The sequence below is a fragment of the Gadus macrocephalus genome, chromosome 11, assembly GCF_031168955.1.
Source record: "Gadus macrocephalus chromosome 11, ASM3116895v1".
Classification (NCBI taxonomy): Eukaryota; Metazoa; Chordata; class Actinopteri; order Gadiformes; family Gadidae; genus Gadus; species Gadus macrocephalus.
Window position 1 is genome coordinate 21207687 of NC_082392.1, and position 21148 is coordinate 21228834.

The 21148-nt window shown below is 43.3% G+C and overlaps 3 protein-coding genes across 12 annotated transcripts; 1 reads left to right on the plus strand and 2 right to left on the minus strand.

The window, feature by feature from the left end:
• Positions 1-1069: 1069 nt before the first annotated feature.
• ccdc125 (coiled-coil domain containing 125) lies at positions 1070-9785 on the minus strand. 4 transcript variants are annotated; one of them, XM_060065711.1, is made up of 12 exons: positions 9517-9785; positions 9152-9419; positions 8106-8164; positions 7885-7971; positions 5854-5931; positions 5431-5516; positions 5213-5295; positions 4843-4955; positions 3859-3963; positions 3472-3649; positions 2976-3091; positions 1070-2849 (listed from the first exon to the last, which is right to left on the minus strand). In XM_060065711.1, exons 2-12 carry the CDS (start codon positions 9384-9386, stop codon positions 2715-2717), a joined length of 1275 nt encoding a protein of 424 aa, XP_059921694.1. In that variant the 5' UTR covers positions 9387-9419; positions 9517-9785; the 3' UTR covers positions 1070-2714. The 4 variants fall into 4 exon arrangements, with proteins under 4 accessions (XP_059921694.1, XP_059921693.1, XP_059921692.1 ...); XM_060065710.1 differs by having other exon boundaries at positions 9152-9386; positions 9513-9785; XM_060065709.1 differs by having other exon boundaries at positions 9152-9386; positions 9517-9783.
• A 56-nt stretch (positions 9786-9841) lies between these two features.
• rad17 (RAD17 checkpoint clamp loader component) lies at positions 9842-18441 on the minus strand. 3 transcript variants are annotated; one of them, XM_060065707.1, is made up of 17 exons: positions 18294-18440; positions 17694-17811; positions 17214-17420; positions 16847-16927; positions 16409-16574; positions 16048-16184; positions 15827-15879; positions 14733-14858; positions 14493-14562; positions 14279-14390; positions 13290-13478; positions 12924-13018; positions 11799-11945; positions 11374-11502; positions 10930-11050; positions 10557-10614; positions 9842-10435 (listed from the first exon to the last, which is right to left on the minus strand). In XM_060065707.1, the coding sequence occupies exons 2-17, from the start codon at positions 17724-17726 to the stop codon at positions 10237-10239; spliced, it is 1923 nt and encodes a 640-aa protein (XP_059921690.1). In that variant the 5' UTR covers positions 17727-17811; positions 18294-18440; the 3' UTR covers positions 9842-10236. The 3 variants fall into 3 exon arrangements, with proteins under 3 accessions (XP_059921690.1, XP_059921689.1, XP_059921691.1); XM_060065706.1 differs by having other exon boundaries at positions 14243-14390; XM_060065708.1 differs by having other exon boundaries at positions 10297-10435; positions 10557-10609; positions 14243-14390; positions 18294-18441.
• On the plus strand, positions 18404-20688 carry ak6 (adenylate kinase 6). 5 transcript variants are annotated; one of them, XM_060065715.1, is made up of 6 exons: positions 18404-18476; positions 18819-18896; positions 18971-19063; positions 19212-19327; positions 19711-19856; positions 20334-20688. In XM_060065715.1, exons 2-6 carry the CDS (start codon positions 18860-18862, stop codon positions 20521-20523), a joined length of 582 nt encoding a protein of 193 aa, XP_059921698.1. In that variant the 5' UTR covers positions 18404-18476; positions 18819-18859; the 3' UTR covers positions 20524-20688. The 5 variants fall into 5 exon arrangements, with proteins under 5 accessions (XP_059921698.1, XP_059921696.1, XP_059921697.1 ...); XM_060065713.1 differs by lacking the exon at positions 18404-18476 and having other exon boundaries at positions 18628-18896; positions 18950-19063; XM_060065714.1 differs by lacking the exon at positions 18404-18476 and having other exon boundaries at positions 18640-18896.
• The last annotated feature ends 460 nt before the right edge of the window (positions 20689-21148 follow it).

Genomic DNA, 21148 nt, shown 5'->3' on the forward strand with positions numbered 1-21148 from the left:
TATGCTAATGGAGATTCAAATCCATGTTATTGCTCAGAGTGACCACCAGCTTCATTAGGAGAGCCAGTCATTTGTGTCCAGAGTGCTCCCACCAAACCACCACACATTTTCTTATTACTTGACTTGATAACTATTTTAAGTGCTACTATTCACCTCGTTTCAGACATCACACAGTGTGTTGTTCAGCGGTGTCTCTCTATTATTGGATTGTGTTGCTGTTCTCCAAAGAAATTACCAATTTCATCCCAATGTAGTCAAGACAGACGAGACGCACGTAGCACTCTTGAATTCCACGCACTCGCAGCATGTGTAGTGGAAAGATTGAATCACTGCAGGATGGATGAGCTAGTCCTATCAGCAAGAAAGAAAACATAATTTACAGAATTATTTAGCCTACAGAAAGTCTACCGATATCACTGACAATATCTAACATGCATTTGCCAGACCATCATGGTTATATTGTCCATCCCCTTATCAAACATATTGTATTGTTTGACTCCCCTGAGAACATCTTAATATACAAATATTTAGAATCCCAAAAACTAGTAAAAACGGCAAGGCTTTTTTAAAGCACATTTTTCGCGGCACAACTCTTCTTGCTAATTTGTAGTACAAACATGTGCCTACTAATGGCTTTTGGAAAACATGAGGATTATAATTTACAGTTTCAAAACGAAATCACGCTTTTTTTAAATAGGCCTACAGTTGTTTAATATTTAAAATTATTCTTTAGGTTTAGAATGAAGTTTAAATAGGTAGTTCTGTAAATAGTTAATACAGAATGTATTAGTTGTATTTATGAACCTCTTGATATTATTTGGAGCACATGTTTATACACATGCTTACTTTGAATTGGTCATGAGAAACATACAAATTCAATAAACACCACTACATGGACGGTAGTGCTGCGTTTGTTTACCCACACTGCCCCCTGGTGTATGAATGAGAAGCTAGTATAGTTGTTGTTTTTACAACATTGTGACATTTTTGCATGAAACATTATCATGTCAGGCACACATTTCATTCTGCTCATTCATAGTAGTGTGTGGCAATTAATCAAATTACATAGTCAGAAGCACCGAATCCTGTTTTACAGGATGTCTTTTGTTTCAGTGCTGTTGACTTTACTCAATGCAAATATTTGATTAAGACGATGAATACATTTAACCTCAATTTAACTCTTACACTTCTATCTTAAGAATCGCATAAAGTTATAACTACTCCGCAATCATCAAATCAGATCTCCAATAAATATACAAATCGTGAATAACAAGAGATTAGTATTCATGCTAAAGTAATAACATTTACATTATATTAGTAACAATTAGTTTAATTTAAAAAGAAGACTGTTAACCCTTCTCAAAGTGTCACCCTGATAAGCTCCCGATGTCGTCCAGAGACTAATGGAAGATACAGTACAGAGATACAGATATTTATAATTGACGTATTGTAACCATGGCAAAACGGATTGCTACGCTGTTCCCAGAGCACTATAACAAAACAACAAAAAACCCTGGTCTCAATGGGCACCGGTAATATAGGGGTTATAAATGAAAACAAGCCATTGAATGATCAATGCCTTTATTATTATTATTGAATTACCATATATCCTTCCTATGGCCTAAGATTTTTGGTCTGGTTTGTGCCATGATTGTTTGTGTTGGTGTAGGGTATCGTGTGGTCCTGGTGGCTGGGTCCTGGCATCTGGTAGTTACCAAGGACAGGTATTTAAAATCTGCTGGACCCTATGAATGGGTATTGGTGTCTGGTGGACCCCATGGATGGGTATATTGGTGTCTGGTGGACCCCATGGATGGGTATATTGGTGTCTGGTGGACCCTATGGATGGGTGTTGGTGTCTGGTGGACCCTATGGATGGGTGTTGGTGTCTGGTGGACCCTATGGATGGGTGTTGGTGTCTGGTGGACCCTATGGATGGGTGTTGGTGTCTGGTGGACCCCATGGATGGGTATATTGGTGTCTGGTGGACCCTATGGATGGGTGTTGGTGTCTGGTGGACCCTATGGATGGGTGTTGGTGTCTGGTGGACCCCATGGATGGGTATATTGGTGTCTGGTGGACCCTATGGATGGGTGTTGGTGTCTGGTGGACCCCATGGATGGCTCTTGGTGTGTGTGGTGGTTCTTGTGGATGGGTTTTCACATCTAATAGTCCTCAGGGTCTTGGTGTCAGGTAGATCTTGTGGCTGCTGGTTTCCCTTGATTCTGGTAACTGAGTGTTGGCATCTGGTGGTCCCTCAATGTCTGGTGGTTGCATTAAAAGGGTATTGGTTCCTGCTAGTTCATCTGGCAGGTTCTTGGAATCAAGTGGCTCTTCGGGCTCTGGTGGCTGGTCTGGCGGAGTCCGTGTGTCTGGTAGTTCTCCTGTGGGGGTCGTTGGGTATGATGGTTCCCCTGTGGGGGTCTTTGGGTCTGGTGGTTCTCCTGTGAGGGTCTTTGTGTTAGCTGGTTCTCCTGTGGGGGTCTTTGTCTCTGGGGGTTCTCCTTTGGGAGTCTTTCTGGCTGGGGGTTCTCCGGTCGGGATCTTAGTGGGCTGCACCGTCTAATGACACCTCTTTTGGGTTCGGAGTGTCTTGCGTTCCCTTTGGAGGAACAGTAGAGTTATGTAACTGGTATCGCTTATTCTTTGAACCTGATGGACTTAGCAGTGAGCTTGTCTTGAACTGTGACTTCCTCAAGGACTGGGGGGAAGAGTTACAATGGTTCGGTCTGCGAGTCTAATGGCCACGTAGCTTCAACAGGTAACTGTTTCTGCAGCTCTTTCGCGTTGTGGGCCAACATGTGGCTCACCTTCCTCTGGTGAGCAAGAGCCTCCTCCTTGTCATTCAGCTGTAGTGGAGCATAGAGCATAACACAGGGCTTACTGCGCATCTGATGAGAGGAGCATGCTATGTGTATTGGGTAAGAGATGACTGAGTTTAGGTATAAGGCTACATGTGGTTAAGTGAGACTGACCAAGTCCAGGAGTTTTTGCAGGGTATCGGTGTGTTCAAGTGATGCTTTGGCTTCCAGGCCCGAGGGAAGAATGGCTCTTAGTCTTTGAGCCACACCAACCAGAGTTCTGTTTGCACCTTGAAGAGAAAAGCGCCACAAGTCTTAGTTAAGTACACCATTAACACCATTTTTTGTGCATGAAGCAGAAGTCTTATATTACAGGGAGCAGAGATGTCCCATTCAGGGTATTGCTCGGTATAATTAGCATTATATCGATATTTTGCCAATTGTTTTGAATAGCAAATATTATTCTGGATCTGAAAAAACAAAAATGGTGCCCTTTTGAAACTGACAAACTAACGTCTAATCATATACATAAACTTTGTTTAACCACAGAGCTCAATTGAGTCCCGGGACTCTTTTTTAATGAGGCCCTGTGTACAGACGACAAAAAAAATAAAGAACACAGCTAGGGGTTAGGTGATCTAAGAGAGACGAGCAGAGACGTGGGACCTGCCCTGTGTCTCCCTAGGGTGGGACTTGCCCTGTGTCTCCCTAGGGTGGGCCTTGGGCGTGTGCGCCTCGGCCTGAAGCAGGAGGCAGTCGCTCCGCTTCCTCAGTTGCTGTTCAAAAGCGATGCGGAAAGCATCCGCCATCAGGAGGGCCTCCTCCCTGCTCCTCACCAGGAGGTCCAGCTGCACACACACACACACACACACACACACACACACACACACACACACACACACACACACACACACACACACACACACACACACACACACACACACACACACACACACACAAATGGTCAATAAAAAAAACCTGTAATATACAAAGACAATACATTTGAGAGCTGATTGAGCGCAGTTCACTGTAGTATTGAACAGCAGCAGATAGAGACCTCCTGTCTGAGCTGCAGGAGTTGTGTCCTGCTAGCAGCAGCGGTCTTGGCACAAGGACAGGACTCCATGACCCCGGGACAGCGGCAGGCCCCTAGCACCGCCAACTGGATCAAACAACAACCAAGGGGAGAGAGGTGGTCAACAGAGGTCTGTCGGAGTCGGCCCTCTATAATGAGCCATCGTCCTACGTCCACTTCCTCAGAGCCAGTCGGCCTGAATTCGACACTGTGCACAACTTTGTAGTTAACGTTAAATTGGCTTCAGAGCAACCATTCTGAAGGGTATGGTAAAACAATTCTGGTAAATACATTATCCGTAGTTTGATATCTGTGATATGATATATATTTGGGCATGTGGCTCAGGAGGTAGAGCGGGTTGACTGGTAACCCGAAGGTTGCTAGTTCGATCCCCGGCTCCTCCTATCCTAGCTAAGTGTCGAAGTGTCCCTGAGCAAGACATCTCACCCTATCTGCTCCCGAAGAGCTGGCTGTCGCTCTGCGTGGTCGGTGTGTGAATGTGTTTGAATGGGTTAATGTCAGGCAATATTATAAAGAGCTTTGAGTGGCCAGTGGTTAGAAAAGCGCTTTGTAAAAGCAACCCATTTACCATTTATATCCAGCCCTGGACGTATCCTATCCTCAAAACAGGTTGTTTTCAGTGAACGTTACCATCCAACCTATCTCCCCTAGTGGAGTGGTCTTTTAACAGAGCGATCACACCTTTCAGACATTGCTGCTTGTTTCTTTGGCCAGGCTCTTGTTACTGCCTTATCCCTGGCTGAGGAGAACCATTTGCCACCTCACCACTATTATTTGTTTTCGAAACATACAAGTTATCATATAACGATGTAGACCGTTTTATTCTATACACTTTCATTGATTTCATTTAGATCGTATAACATGCATGCTTTTGATAAGCAAAAGAATTGCTCAACTGCAAGATGTGGAAGAAAATGCTGCGATAAAAAGTCTCTTCAAACTCACCTCAAGGAGGGTGCCATCTCTCCCATGGCCACACGGAGGCTTGGTGCTTTCGTAGGCCTTCTGCTCTCTAACGCTCAGCATGGAGAGAAGCTCCATGCACTGTTGACTCAACCCTTTTTCAAAAGGATACCATGTCAGTTTCACATTGTTTTGCACACTCACCAATTAATCGGGGGTGTGTGATTGTATAGAACATATGCGGTACCAGCTATCAGTCTGGTAAGGCGACTGCATAAACACAACGTTGTTCGAGGCGAATGATCTCGAGTTAAGATCAAAAAGCGTGCAAACACACACACACACACACACACACGCACCCAAACACTCACACACACACCAAGGAATGTGTGAACACAGAAGATGCAGGCACCTGTGTTTTCAGCCTTCAGCTCTCGGCTCTCCTTCAGCCTTTCCTCCATACTACTGGTCAGTGCCTGGTTTTCACTGTTCATTCTGGAAACAGTGAAAAAAATTCAAGAGGGGGATCAGTGAAGATGCTATTGATGCCATTGTTGTAAAGTTTCTGTTGAAAAATAAATATAAATGAATAAAATGCATATGAAAATGTGTATGAAGTAACAATCCAACCTGTTGAACTTCTGCTCCCATGACTGTTCACATTTCTTCATCTGCACTTGATTGGACGTTATCTCCCACTGTAAGCCATTCACCTCCTACACAGAAAAGAGGATTTGCTCATTTAAGTTGCAGACATTCCTATTTACAACGGCTGACTGGCAAATTACAGGAGTTGGTAGAGGGAAAGTGGGTGATGAGTTAAGAATACAAATAACACAGAGGAAGCAGACATCATTAAAACACCTGAAGAAACGAGTACAGGCAACGGAATACAAGCATAAGGGATACGAGACATGCATGGAAAACACTGTTTACCAACAGCCATCTTAGGCTGTTGGTCGACAAGGGGGTCCAAGAGAACTGTCCTTAACAACAAGGAAAGGTAAACATTAGAACCCCCTGAAGCTATAGGAGCAACAGAGACCCATGTACCTTCTCCAGGGCCCTGGCCCGCTCCTCACTCTTCTGCAGCAGGCTCTTGGTGTGGCTGGTGGCTTTCTCCAGGATCGTCTGTCATAAAGGACAGCACACCCTGGTATTAGGTCATAGGACATAATGTTCGGATTTGCATCAAGTAAAAATAAAAATAATAAATAATAATAAATAAAAATATGTCATAAAATAGCAAATGTCTTATTAACCACAGCTGTACTGTGACTGGCATCATGGTGACTGAAAAAACTAAACTAAAAAAATTGAAGCAGTTTAAATGTTCCTGATTAAGCTGTTAATACAGATGTAATAAGGCATGTTACTACCTGTAGCAGCAGTACTTGACATAGGATAGAACCCGGCTTATTGGTTGGTCTCATTGAATACAACATGTGATATAACACACACACAAAAAAAAACAGTGCTACATTTTATACACAGGCCAATAACATAAAATATCTAATTGTCAGAATGAGCTGCGAGTCTGTAGTATCAGTGGTTTGCATTGCTGAATGGACTGACACAGAGACAGAGAGAGGCAGAGAGAGAGAACCCAACAGTCACCCTTGTTTAGAGAGACCATAGGGTGAGACAGTTAGAGGCTTGTCCTCTGCTGGAATAGCAGAGGAGCCGTCAGTCAACAGGTGTGGCCCCAATTAACTTAATGTGCTCCTCATCTCCTGCCACCCCACCCCCCAGGGGACCAGATGTTGCAGAGGTGGCCCTCATGATGTTATAGAACGTACGCCTAACTCTACCCTATGAAACTTGCTTTTCAGCTATTGTTATCCCCCCCATCTGAACCACACTGTATACTCAGGCTACATGCTGTTTGATAAGGTTATTTTATATGAAGTACAGTTCACATGTTGTTAGATAGTGTAAATGCATTGCAACAGCACACTAATGTGATTGCAAAGTGTAATAAAATAAACTATGTGAAAAACATACTGATTCATGTTCCAAAATGACCCAGTTCCATAAGTAGGACAAATATGTGTTAAAGCTGTTCAGATTGCATGACATCAAAAATGGTAGATGGACTGCATTTCCACAGCGCTTTTCTAACCAGTGGCCACTTAAAGTGCTTTACAATACTGCCTAACATTCACTTATTCATGCACACATTTACACACCGACGGCAGAGTCAACCAGGCAGGGCGACAGCCAGCTCGTCGGGAGCAGTCAGGGTGAGGTGTCGTGCTCAGGGACACCTCGACACTCGAGGGAGGAGCATGGGGGAGCTAGAGGATCGAACCAGCAACCTTCCTGTTACCAGCTAACCCACTCTACCTCCTGAGCCCCATGCTGCCCCTCAGGTCCTTCTGTAGACTACACTGTTGGTATTATATCATGCATTTACTACACAGAATCTAAATAACATACAACTGGAACAGTTAAGATATATTTGTGGTAGGGATCGACCGATACCGATTTTTTAGGGCCGATACGATACCGATATTTTTTCATCAGCCTTAGCCGATACGCCGATACCGATTTTCTTGAGCCGATTTGTTTATTTATTTATTTATTTTTTAAAGGAAAATTTATTGAACTTCAATTAAAAAAAACAATACTTAACAAATAGTAAAAACAGGTGAAGTAGAACAAGTAAGAACAAGTAGATGAACAATATTTAACAAATATTAAAAACAGGTGAGGTAGAACAAGTAAAAAAAATTAAAAATAAAAAATAAAAATATCGGCGAAAATCAGCCGCGTATCGGCCGATACCGATACACGTAAAAAACGCGAATATCGGCCGATAATATCGGCCGACCGATATATCGGTCGATCCCTAATTTGTGGTGTGTGTCTATTGTCTGTGTGTCTCTGTGTGTGTGTCTGTGTGTCTGTGTGTCTGTGTGTGTGTGTGTGTGTCTGTGTGTGTCTGTGTGTGTCTGTGTGTGACTGTGTGTGTGTGTGTGTGTGTGTGTGTGTGTGTGTGTGTGTGTGTGTGTGTGTGTGTGTGTGTGTGTGTGTGTGTGTGTGTGTGTGTGTGTGTGTGTGTGTGTGAAAGAGAGAGAGAACCTTTCCTTGTAGGATCTTCAATGCCTCGTATTTCCCCTCCAGGTAGCGGTGTGTCACCTCCAGCTCACAGCGTAGAACCTCCAGTGTCTCCAGACACAGACAGGACCAGAAGAAGTGTGTATTGTAATGCTTGCAGTGAGGTATGGGGCCAGATCCTAAGCGAGTGTATCATTCAAAAGCTTTGAGAGAAGATGGAAATGTTTATTTCTGCATTGTCCTACCTCAGTTGCCTCCTGCAGTCGCTCTCTTAGCTCTTCTTTTGAAAGGTCCACCAGGGACCCTGGTAGAACATAGAATAGATCAGAGATAACACAGTATGATATATATTGTATCGTGCCAACACTTGAGGATAAGATTCAACGTATCTTTACTTCAGGTTAGGTTCATGAACCAACACCAGTATTCCTACGCTGCTCATGTAGTGACGTATCACTCCGCAACTAGTTCCATTTACACATCAAACCATCCCCCCTGTTTAACTAGAGAATCAGGAAAATACATAACACTGTGTATTAACACTTGATTCAATCCATTGACATTGTCAAACTATAACTTTTTCTTTCTCTCTGCCATCCAACACATTTAAACATATTCATCACATGATAGTAATGTTTCACTATTTTCTTTCTTTTTAAATTACGATCATTACGCTGTTCGACATACAGGTGATCTTAGGTTGAGAGTAAAAATCCCGATTATAGCATGTTGAACATGACATTCGGCCATTGCTTTGCAGCTCACCTGAAAGCCGAGGCACAGTATTGCATTAAGTGGAACATCTTCATCAACATCTTTCCTTCATAATTATTTGTCATATTTATGTATCTTCCATTTGTGTGTTCTTGACTTTTAATTTTGCTCGTATCCCGTTAATCTCCGCTTGCGGTTATATTTTTTCTTATGTTTTGTGTGTATGCCATATGTGACTGTAGGCTACTACTGCCTGTGTTGGCGAGGACAGTGGAAGAGATGTTTAATCTCATAATGATTATTATTTTCAACTAACCTATAGTAGTTGCCTTGCATTTTAAAATGTCAATGCACTTATCAGCCCTGAATAACAGTCAAAGCTATTTAATAATTGATTTACATGCATAGTACACTTTCCATTGAACAATTACCCCTGTTAATTACAATAGAGGTTGAGCGCGCGCAACGCGCGCTCGAAAACTCCATATTAAAGCATTCATAAAGTAGCATGGGACCTCTAAGTACACATGCGACTCTCCAAAAGATGAATGCTAATGATTCTGGTGTCAAAATATACCTGATCTTGTTTTCAACGACGTATTCGGCATGCCGTACGATGTCAGAGAGAAGCCCGTGTCGCTCACTGTGCTGTCTCGGTGGAGCTCCGTTCCGCGGGGTGTCACAGGCTGCTGGGGCCCGTTGGTCTGGATGTCGAGGGCCGCCAGACGTATGTCCATACCGTCCCCCAGATCTCCTTCTGCCATGTTATCATCCAAGACTCCTGCTCCTGCAGCGTCTACGTTACCCTGCATCTGCAGGTTATGTTACGTTATGTCAGTCAGTCTCTAACCCACACACACACAAACAAACAGGAGTACATTGGCAAATTTAACAGAATTTCACCACAAGAGACTGGTTCACTTGCATACAAAACGTACTTACTTTCAAAGGTGTCCTAGTTCACTTGTTGCATTTTAGTTGTGCGACCATTGCGTTTGAGGAAGCGGACGTCTGTGCCATCCGTGCGGAACCAGAACACAGGTTCATGTCCCTACTACTACTACTACTACTCACATGGTTGCCATACAGCCTACGACCGGATGAGTTGTCGTTTTTATTAAACAAGATCACAACGAATCAGTCCTCTTTTGCGTGTCGGTTCCAGCGTCAGAGGCCGTCTATAAATGGAGCCTACTGCTGAGTAAATATTATCCCAAGGGGCGTGGAGTGAAGCGGGCGTGACAGCACGGTACCGCGATGACTGAACTCATTCTGTAACAAAGTTTTATTGTTATCGCCTGCAACTTGGAAAACAAGGAATAGGCGTAAAAAATGCGATTGAACTACTATGAAACGTGAACAAGTGAAAAAGAAAAGCATGTGAAGGTTTAACTTATTCCTAATGTTTCAAGATCAAGTTGATCCAAGGAGTCACAGTCGGGTCTATGCCAGGCCTATAATTCAACAGATATAGGCAGCAAAACAATTGCAAATACAACACACATAAATACAATAATAATTATGTTAAGCAATGATGCACTTATAAGAGAATGACAATGGGGTGCCGACTTGGTGTGCTGATATTACAAACAATAGACTACATCAGACAACAAGATGAGAAGCAACGGTTTGAACCGATAAGTCAATTTCAGGTTCCCAGGGTTATTCACTGTCATATTCCTCAATGAGCAAGTCCTCCTCCTTCATGAGGGCCTCAAACGTTGTGGGCTGTGGCTGGCTGGCAGGAAGCTCTGCCCCGGCCTCCCGTGGAGGTGACAGGGCTCCAGCCTGGTCTCCTTCCACCTCGTCATCTAGATCCAGTGTCCCGGGGTCCTTGTCTGTCAGGGCTTCAAGGTTTAGCCTAAAAAAATGAAGATTGTTAACTGAAAACCAACTGGTAATAAAATATGAGATATGAGGTTTGAATCCAATAATAATGTCCATGTGAAATCATGCTGGGGGGGGGGGGGGGGGGGGGTTACCTGCCAGGAAACCTCCTATTTGCAAGCTGACCCACATCCTGTATGAAGGCTATCTGTGCTGTGAAGTGAAGAAAATAAGTCAACCCATGGATAAAAAATATGATCAACAAGTGAAAAAAGCATAGACTATGAATAAAGTGTGCCATGCAATTCTTTATCTTTTAAGTGCTGCTTGCACCATCATATTTGTCATCAAATTACATTGATTCTGCACTATAGACTGGATAAAACACAGAATGTCAAACATTGTTTTTTAAGGGAGCAATTTGAAGATAACTATGGCATTACTCTTTACTTACTCGGCTATGCATTAGTTTTCCCGTCATGGTGGTCAGATTGTCGACTCCCTTCTAACGGAGCAGTGAGTTGTTACCTGGGTTTCTCATGGGGTTGCTGAGCTTGGCGAGGTAGGGCAGAAGCTCCACTTGGAGGATGGTGGGCGTCAGGCAGAAGTTGATGAAGAGAGATTGGGCGGCCTGGCAGTTTTCCCTGTGCTGTGAAAAGGAAATATCATCACTATAATTTAGATTTTGACGAAAGAACATGCACATTCTGTAAATTAAGTCCCGCGTCCTACACATTTGACATCAACCTTACTCTAACATCGAGTAAGGAGACGACTAGCTGCTCAACAAAAAAATAAACACCACTGCAGCAACTCAGTCTCCATTAAAAAAATGCAGCAATCGTTCCGCTCCCTTAATAACACAAATACACCATCTAAATATGTACATGTTTGGAACAGAGCAACGCTGGTGGAGTCGAGTATATCAGCATCCATGTTAGTAACGTGAGAAATTGATTCCAAAGCGTTTACCTTTTTGTTGATGATTAGCCAGTTGGGTTTGTGCAGCGGTCTGAAGCCGACCGGAGCCTGGGCAGAGTTGCAGTGAAGGAGCCCCCTAGTGGCAACTGAGGAGCCGTACTCCGCCATGACGGCGCGCGACTAGAACAGAAATTAGGCGTTTTTTATCATTGCCACAGTGCTGTTCAAATGAGCAAATATTGATTGCAAGCTATTCAGCCAATGTCATTCAAATTATTTGTATTCCCTCACTTTCTGCATGAAAATGTATTTTCCCCCAAAATGAAAAAAACTCATTGAGATTACTTTTTGTGTTGAATAAAATAGAAAAGTACTTAATTTGCCTCGAGTGGAATTGGTGCGCACGGATAAGAAAGTGTTGACACAAAACAACCCCTGTAACATCCATTTACTGTCTTTGTGATTTGGAGACTTACGGCCCATTCACCGGTGAAGAAATCTGCGTCTGACAGATACTCGCTGGCCCTCGCCACGTCCTCCACCGTGGAGAAGAAGTCCAGGTAGTTCTGGTGCAGGTACAGGTTGAAGAACTCTGCAGACATGTGCGAGCGCTCCACCACCAGCTGCAGGCCGCAGGGACAACAGGACACAACGGTAAACACCGTTATTCAATCAGGTAAAAGTTAAAAATATTAAATATGATATATTATAAATGATATATTATCTATCTGAAGAATAAGTCCCACCTCCAAGGCTCCTGGTTCCATCGGTCAAATGTCTATGGGAAATAACATGGGGTTTTTAAATGATCGTACATAACAAACTCTATAGGTGGCGAAGAAGTAAAAGCTGCTCATGTTTTGAACTGCACACTTTTTCCATCTAGATTCCACTGGGTTTTGGATCGGGGTGCCGTTAAAGTAGTCAACTATTATGAAGACGCATTATGCTAACGCAGAACTGCGCAGAATTTGGACTTCACGACTCTCCCAGTCAAGGTTGCATATCAACGGCAATGTTTCATAGTTTGTCTTCAAAAAAAATGGAATTCAGTGGCATCAGAGCCCGCCTATGGAGGTGGCACCAACGCTGCTCGTTCATGTGGGAAATCGTTATGTTTGATAGGTTGTAAGAAATTCTGAAGACGTTACGGTTAGCCAACAAACTCTTCACAGTCACAGTCTAACCAAAAAGTTGGGTCTTTGAGAAAAGAGGCTGAACCTAGCAATCGATTAGGTTATATAGACCACTGAAATCACACGTGAAATGAAGATCATGTTAGGTTGTGAATAGTTGCGAGCAACTCCCACCTCCCTAACAAGTATGACGTATGACTTATGAAGTCTGCGCAGATCAGAACTAGCTCCCGGTTTGCAACGGCACCGACAACCCAAAACCCAAGTGGAATCTAGATGGAAAAAGTGTGTAGTTCAATACGTGAGCAGCTTTTACTTCTTTGCCACCTACAGAGTTTGTTATGTACGATCATTAAAGAAAAACATGTTATTTCCCATAGACATTTGACCGATTGAACCAGGAGCCTCGGAGGCGGGACTTATTCTTCAGAGGTCTATTTAGAGTTTAAGCGTTGGTTGGACTACCTCAGGGTGGATTAACAGTGAGTGCCTTTGGTGCTCAGAGAGATGAGGGGGCAGTTTGTGTTGCTCTGCTTCTTGGGGGCCTTCGACGGTCTCTCCTGTCGAGAAACACACACTGAGGAAATGTTGATCAGGACCTAACTGAACGAGTCCATGTTTGTTGAGATCAACTTATCGATGCACAGTGACAATTACACAGATCATCTGGGGTCAGCATTGTCTGCAGGTAACATTTGAGAGTTGTAAAGAAAGAGAGCAGCAAAACAAGTGCATTGAACCATGCTCAAAGAATGAAAGACATATGGGAGGCAGAAGGAACACAGCATGCAGTTACACAAAGTACTCCACTTAACTTCCGGGGAGACTCACTCTTGAAGTGGAGAATCTTTCCAAGGGCTCGGAACAGAAAGAGCGAGACGTCTTTCCCTCCGATACACTGCTCGGCCTCGCCCGGAGCCTTCTCCTTAGACCGCTTCTTCCCTCGTGTCCTTTTGCACGCAGCTTTGCCCGGCAACACAGCAAGACATTTTTCCTTTTTCGGGAGCGACAGTCCCCTTTCTGATGAGAAAGGAGGCCCATTAGGTCACTGGTGTTACATTACCAGACCACAACTCAAAAGACGACCCACACACATTCATTAATTATCTTACAGAGCAACAATCTAAAAAGCTGAATCATTGAAACGAGGAAGCAATGCTGGTTTGTTCAACCTGTTCACACACCCCTCACACACCATTAAAGAATGGGTTGAACTGGGTTTTACGGGCTAATCAGAGACCCACAGCTGTGACCTGGGAATGCAGTCAGGGGTGGGAAACACTCCGATGTCAAGCCTTCCTTACCCCCGCGAGTGGCTTCTTGAAAGTCTGTCCAGAGAGCAGCTCTTCTACTCTTTAATAAATCAACCCAGGTTCTCATTGCTCAAATGGATTACAACATTAAAGGGGTGATATCATGCTTTTTCGACTTTTCCGCTCCCTCCGAGAACGCCCCTCAATAAGTGTGTGAAACAGCATGATTGTGCTCAAACATTACTTCCGTAATAGTGTGACATCATACAATGCACTGGGCAGCGTTAAAGTGCAGAAATCCCGCCTCCTGGCTATACGGGAGGGGGCCCTTAAAGCGACTTGATACAAAAAAAAAAGATTTGGAAAGAGGCTGAAATTGGTGTGAGAATAATAATGGGTATTTTTAACAAACAGACATGTAACCCTTTATAGTAGTAACCACAAAGGCAATTATCAACCATAAAAAAGCATGATATGGGATCTTTAACATCATTAGTTGAACCATGCGGATCAACAGTTGACGCTTCGCACCCAGAAAGGCGCCATTGAAGGTATTTGCCACTTTACCTGCAAGGGAGGAGAACTGCAGGCTGTTGATGGCACTGCGTACGTCTCCGGAGCTTCCTGAGCACAGAATGTCCAGCGTGTCCTTGTCGGGTACACAGAGCCTCCCTCCAGTCTGTGGGCATAAACAGACAAAGAGACAAATGTCTAAACATGCACAGAATATGTACACACACACACAATTACGTATGCATTCAAATTAACATTTTTTCCCAACCTTGGCTGCCTCCAAAGTTGCGATGCGCAGTAGAATCTTGCTCATAGTAGTCGGCGCCACAGGGTTAAAGCTGTAAAAGAATAAAGGTTGGATTGTTCCCCTGTGTGTGTGTGTGTGTGTGTGTGTGTGTGTGTGTGTGTGTGTGTGTGTGTGTGTGTGTGTGTGTGTGTGTGTGTGTGTGTGTGTGTGTGTGTGTGTGTGTGTGTGTGTGTGTGTGTGTGTGTGTGTGTGTGTGCTGACCTAATGTTGCATATGGACAGCTCTTCCTGGATTTCCTTAGGAAACAGAAGTCGAGAGTGGCTGTCCCCACTCAGGTTCTCTGACACGATAAATACCAACGGACACCTTCTTGTCTTCACAAATCTCCTTAATGATAGAAGATAAAAAAAAAAATGTCATTCATACCGTGTTTCAAACATACCACACCTGAATAATCAACCCTTGCTTTGGATCTGAAAAGAAAAACAGAGCAATCCACACACACACACACACACACACACACACACACACACACACACACACACACACACACACACACACACACACACACACACACACACACACACACACACACGCACACGCACACGCACACACGCTTTGAGGTGGCAGTGCTAGTTATGCGACTGCTATGCCACAGTGTAGGGCCCGACCGATATTGATTTTTGAGTGCCGATGCCGATTATTTTCAGAGAAAAATTACGATTACGATTTAATCGGCCGATTAAAAACAAAACAAAAAAAAGCCTATAAAACGTAGTTTTTGATACCTTAAATATACTTTAAACACTTTTGACGAATATGTGAATTGAATGCAGAACCTTTGAGTGTTTTAGAATACATTTACAGTCAAAAATGAGTGTAATGTAAAATGTAAAATAAATAACTAACTCCCAATGTGCTGCGCTCGTGAGCAGTGACTAACACGTGCGTGCTGAGCAGTATGGTCTCACCGTTAGAGTCTACAGTATAACAAATTAACATGGCCTGGGACCTAAAGAAAAACAGGCACAACATGCTCAAACAACGCATCTTGTGTATATTGGTGAGGAGAGCGCGCAGCTGCCTGAGCGAGCGTGCTTTCATGTTATACGGTAAAATTCAATCTCCTCTTTTTTACCCCAGCTAAAGTTGTTAGTTAGCAAGGCGAGTAGGAGCGCAATCTGCAGGATACTAAGCGCAATAACATTTCTAAAAAAAAATAAAAAAAGAAAAAATCTGTTGTAATCTGCGTCTTTTTGGCAGATGTTGATTATTTTCAAAAAGGCTATAATCGGCCGATTAAATCGGCAGGCCGATGAATCGGTCGGGCCCTACCACAGTGCATTGTTACTTACCTCAAGATATCGTGCAGGCTCCCTGGCTGCCTGAAGAAATTATTTGGGAAATCCTAGAAGTAGACAAGAGTAGAAACATTGACTCAAACATGTGCTGCCCATGCAGTCGACATTGCTAAATGAATACGACAGAGAATGAAGGTGTGAGGGTTGGGACTCTTTGGATAGAAGTATCTGCTGTATCACTGAATAGTAAGCATGTATGTGCTGGGCGTGCCCACCTCCACAAGGATGAGCTTCCTGTCCTTGGGCCCCTGTTCTCCCACCATCTGCAGGCAGTTGTACTTGTTGGCTCGGAGGAGGAATTCCTGGAACAGGCCCGTCTGTGAGGTGCTCAAGAAGCCATTGAACCTTGATGCTTCGCATGTCGTGTTGAGGAAGAATTAGAGCGGGAAAAAACAGGACAGATTTCTATATTATTAATTAGCTCCCCCTCTGACCATCTGAATTGTTTACAGACTTGATATGTGAATTGATCTACTGTACAACTGTTGCTGACTTTCGGCTTTTTTTTCAGAGAAAATAATAAATGAAAAAATAAATAAATAATTCATTCTAATAATAAATAAATAAAGTGCACACCGGGCTCAAATGTTTGTCGATACGCTTCAGGGTCCGCTCTGTATTCTGAGACGTTGGAAGGGTTGGTCCATTCCTGGAGTCTGAAGCCTAGCTCTTCTGCCAGAACTTGGACTGTAGCGCTCTTCCCACAACCTGAAGGACCGGTCAGCAGAGCAATAATACCCCCCTGTGGACACAGTGGAGACCAAGGTTATTCATTACAATGTTCAGCAACATTTCTAGAATTATTTGTGATGGATGATTGTATCAGAGCTATTATGGAGGGCAAGCTTTGCCACTCCTGTTTACTGTAATGGGAGAGGAAAAAGTACTTGAACCGAGACATATTCAAAGAAATTACAAAGGTTACAGGGGGGCTACTCTGTTGTCCACCTGAGAGCAGGGGGGCTGGATGAACATTTAGCTCATTCACTCATTCTCATTCAACACATTTGAAACCTTGGATGTTGTGGGGTCCGTGTGAGTCCTGATCCAGTTCTCTACCTCCTCGATCTTCTTCTTATGCACAGCGAGCTCAACCTGCAAAAACATTTTTGTTTGATAGTGAAACAGTGAGAAAAAACAACAGAAACATGTCAGCAACAGGCAAAGTCACATTGAGTCAATTTCCTTTGTATAGCCCGTAATCACTTAAAGCCTTTACATCACAACTGGCTTCTCATGCCCCATTTACTGTCCCCCCCCCCCCTCCTCCAACCTTAGCCCTCCAAAGAGCAAACCAATCAACAGGTGTGATATTTTATAGATACAGGTGTAATAATGTATATATAGTCCAGGTCAATGAATCATGAGTAAAGTGGTTCACCTGTGAGTGTGGAGCATGTGCGTCCACCCAGGGCACATTGTGGTCGCTCTGATGTGGCTCTTGGACAACGGACAGGGATGAAGATCGAGGTGCTGAGTTGTTGGTCTCACCCTTTTTCTTCCTAGGACCCTTGCCGACTTTCCCCTTGCTTTCAGGAGACTTGCCCGCTAAAAGGTTACTAAATGAAGGTTCCACCCAACAGTTAGCCTGCATGGAAGAGATTTGATTGAGTAATACGTTGTTGTTGATCGGGAACAAGATAAAATGTTTTGACACGTAGAGCAGGGGAATATTTCAGCAGGATTAAACTATATATCGTTAGGGTTTTGTCATGGAAGAATTGGGGTATAAGCATTTGATGTTGGATTAATCGTAAAAGTAAAAGTGAATACTGAACACAAAATATATTGCGTTGAACATATTGCACATCTCTGGTATGAATCAAAACATATGTAAGAAACATACTTTATTTGACCTTACCTTTCTGCTGAGAGAACGCTTGGACATTCTCATCCGTGGTGCTTTACATTGGCCTGGGTGCTAGAGGTCTGTACCGATCACAGGGCAGATGTGGTCATCAGAGAACCACAGCTGGGACCTGGGAATGCAGTAAGGGCTGAACACTCAGATGTCGTGTCTCGAAAGCCTGTACTTGAGCAGCTCTTCTACTCTTTAATATATCAACCAAGGTTCCCATTGTTCAAATGGATTACAATATACACATCACAAGTTAAACTATGCATGTGCTTTACATTTGCCTGGGTGCTAGAGGTCTATACCGATCGACCGCTGCAGATGTGTCACATCTGCCTCGATCTCAGTGTACAGCGGTTGAATGGCAGCCAAAGACTCCAATTAGAGCGCAGGCAAATAGTTGAAGATCAAGTTAACAGTCACCTGGTCAAATAAAGAGTGGGGAAAGCCTAGTATATTACATGCGCAACGCATTGTGCAGCTTTCAGAACTGTGTTCATTTCCACTGCTGAACTTTTTTTAACAAGCATAACAAACATAATGCGTTGAAAAATAACCAAGCCTAATCCTGTCCTTGGGTTTGTTGGTATAACTACATATACATACCTTCGCAATGTGCGTTGTATTCAAGTTTCAGCGACCTCTAAAGGCTCGACTATAGTTGATATGATAACTAATTAGCGTGGACGCGACGGAGCGTTTCTCTTTAAAACCGAAGGGGGTGTAGCGTTAGGGCGCACTGAAGTGACGCAGGAGTCGCTGTATCTTGTGTGCACGCTGAGCTGCGCGGTACGCATGCGTCGGCCACAACGCACGAAAAAACTGAGCTTTATGTGCGTTAAATAATTATAACAATATACCCAATTAAAAATAAAGAAAGGATGAAAACAACTTATCGACTACCTGAAAATTAAAACTGAGAGGGATTGGTTGTAATGCTACGGCGCACTCTAGTGACGTGGGAGTCTTCCTGTTGTGAGAGCACGCTGGAGCTACGCAGTACGCATGCGTCTAACACAACGCTGGATAAAACGAAGCTAAATGTGTGTTGAATCATTAGAACAATATAGCCGATTACAAATATAGGAAGGCTGAAAAACACTTATCGACTACCTGAACCCTTTCTTTAAGGATCCCAGCCTCTGCCTCGCTCTACAAGTCAAGTTAAAGCAATGAAGATAATGAAACGGCCCAACATTCTGCTCACAGGTGAGTGAAGTCAACGGAGTTTAGCTAGTTATCGTTTCAAAGTTTTGATCCAGTCCGTGTGTCTGTTGTTACAGGTACGCCGGGAGTTGGAAAGACAACCCTAGGTAAAGAGCTTGCTCAACGGACAGGCCTCACTTATATCAACATAGGTGACCTAGCACAAGAAGGTGAGAACTTTGTTATTCAGAAACACACACGCACACACAGCCCCCCCCCCCCCCCCCCCATAACACACACACACACACACACACACACACACACACACACACACACACACACACACCATCAGCACAATATTTTTCCTCCCACATCCAGAGGTATCAGTGGTTGTCTCTGGTCATCGTCTTGATGTTCCTTCCCCCCCCCGCCCAGGTCAGCTCTTTGATGGTTTTGATGACGACTACCAGTGTCCTGTTTTGGATGAGGATAGGGTGAGTAAAAGTCAATATATAACACCGCCATCGTGAATATTTAATTTAAATGTATAGAATTCTGATCAACTAAAACATATTCGGCCAAATTTGTTGAACGACCTTATGCAATATAAAGAACATAGAAATGAAACTGGTGAGATTCATAGAAATATTCTGTGGTCCAGACTGATGTAAGCTATAAGTAATGAAAACAAAATGGATCAGGTATGCAATGCAGAGAGCTAATTACAACTACAATTCTTACGATAAAAGCTACACACTGGCCTTTACCTCCATTGTGTTTGCTTGAATTGCTAGACCTAGCACATGGCTGACCAGTTATTCACCAAACATGAAATGTATGGTTCTGTACTAATTTTGTTTTGCTAATGTTTCGTCAGGTTGTCGATGAGCTTGAGGAGAAGATGGTGGACGGGGGTGTCATAGTGGACTATCATGGTTGTGACTTTTTTCCAGAGCGCTGGTTTCATATTGTGTTTGTCCTTCGCACGGATAACACAAATCTCTACAGCCGTCTAGAAAGCAGGTAACTAAATCCTTAGGCTGTTTCGGTAGGAAGTCAATGTTAGTTAAATGTGCTGTAGTTACGATTTGAGATATGACGACATATGGGGCCAAATTCCAAATCGGCGCGTCAGAGCTTTGTTTTTTCATAGGCGGACCAGTATACCTAGTGCACGTTTTACACCTAACGCCATTTCTAGCCACTGGGGGTCCAAAGGCAGGCTCGGGGTACTCATATTATTGTTGAAAGAATTGATAAAGTCAAATTTCATGCCATGGGACCTGAATATATTGCACTTTTAACGTTTGCACTGTTTCTACAATGCATTTTTTACTTTGCCTTTTATTTTTCTTAATTTCTCTGTTCTTTTATTATTTCATTTGATTTTATTACAATATCTTTATGTTAATCACTTTGAGACTGCCCCGTGTATGAAGAGTGCTATATAAATAAAGTTGGCTTGCCTATAATGCCATGATGTGCTTTCCCATTCGGTAGGGGCTACACAGGGAAGAAACTGCAGGACAACGTCCAATGTGAGATCTTTCAGACCATTTATGAGGAGGCCATGGAGGCCTACAAGGAGGACCTGGTTCACCAGTTACCGAGCAATAAGCCAGAGGACCTTGAGAGCAACATGGATCGTATTGTCGAGTGGATGGACCAGTGGATAAAAAACAACAACTAGTCTGTAGGAAGTACACATACATTGACTTGTATGATTGGTCCTCACAGATAGAGCAAGATATGGACATTATATGTGGCGTATTCGCAGAAGACAAACATTATTGGGAAATTAGTAGGCATGTGTGACTTTTTCTTTTTGAATAAAAAAAAATGAATTCTTCCATAATTTTTAATGTTTCGTTTTTCAACCCAACAATTCAGATGTACTGACTCCCATTAGTGCGACAAAGGTAATGCTGAAAGTGCTAGAAAGAAATGTCCATTTAAGGATTATGTAGTTCTGCAATGTATTGGTATATTAAAATGTCCCCATGTAGGTGCCACTTTAGCATAACTTTATAGCAATTTAAAATAAACCACCCTTATTATAGTCAATGATACGGGTATAGCCCACACAGTTGCAGTATACCTTTGTATGGTGCCACACTTCTAGAGCAAATGCAATGTTGTCAAAGTCCCTCTATATTACAGAGACTGTAGTTATTATATTGCAGCCTCTGCCCAGGATCCCATTATTTGATGGATATGATTTGCAGAAAAATCCGTTCTTGCGCCCCCTCCAGCTCCCAGAGGGGGAGGACACCCTCCGTTCCTCCCATTTCTAGCCAATAGGCTATGCCCCCTTT

Excerpts from the sequence above, each read along its gene's own strand:
- ccdc125 (XM_060065711.1), bottom strand. The coding sequence starts at position 9,386 with ATGCAGGGTAACGTAGACGCTGCAGGAGCAGGAGTCTTGGATGATAAC. Across the intron at positions 7,972-8,105 it reads GACTGCAGGAGGCAACTGAG|ACACTGGAGGTTCTACGCTG; the intron begins GTAGGACAATGC and ends CTGTGTCTGGAG. Across the intron at positions 3,650-3,858 it reads TCCTGCAGCTCAGACAGGAG|CTGGACCTCCTGGTGAGGAG; the intron begins GTCTCTATCTGC and ends GTGTGTGTGCAG.
- rad17 (XM_060065706.1), bottom strand. The coding sequence starts at position 17,726 with ATGAGAATGTCCAAGCGTTCTCTCAGCAGAAAG. Across the intron at positions 17,421-17,693 it reads AGCGTTCTCTCAGCAGAAAG|GCTAACTGTTGGGTGGAACC; the intron begins GTAAGGTCAAAT and ends TCTTCCATGCAG. Across the intron at positions 14,391-14,492 it reads CAACTTTGGAGGCAGCCAAG|ACTGGAGGGAGGCTCTGTGT; the intron begins GTTGGGAAAAAA and ends TTATGCCCACAG.
- ak6 (XM_060065713.1), top strand. The coding sequence starts at position 18,860 with ATGAAGATAATGAAACGGCCCAACATTCTGCTCACAG. Across the intron at positions 18,897-18,949 it reads GCCCAACATTCTGCTCACAG|TCCGTGTGTCTGTTGTTACA; the intron begins GTGAGTGAAGTC and ends GTTTTGATCCAG. Across the intron at positions 19,064-19,211 it reads AGGTGACCTAGCACAAGAAG|AGGTATCAGTGGTTGTCTCT; the intron begins GTGAGAACTTTG and ends TCCCACATCCAG.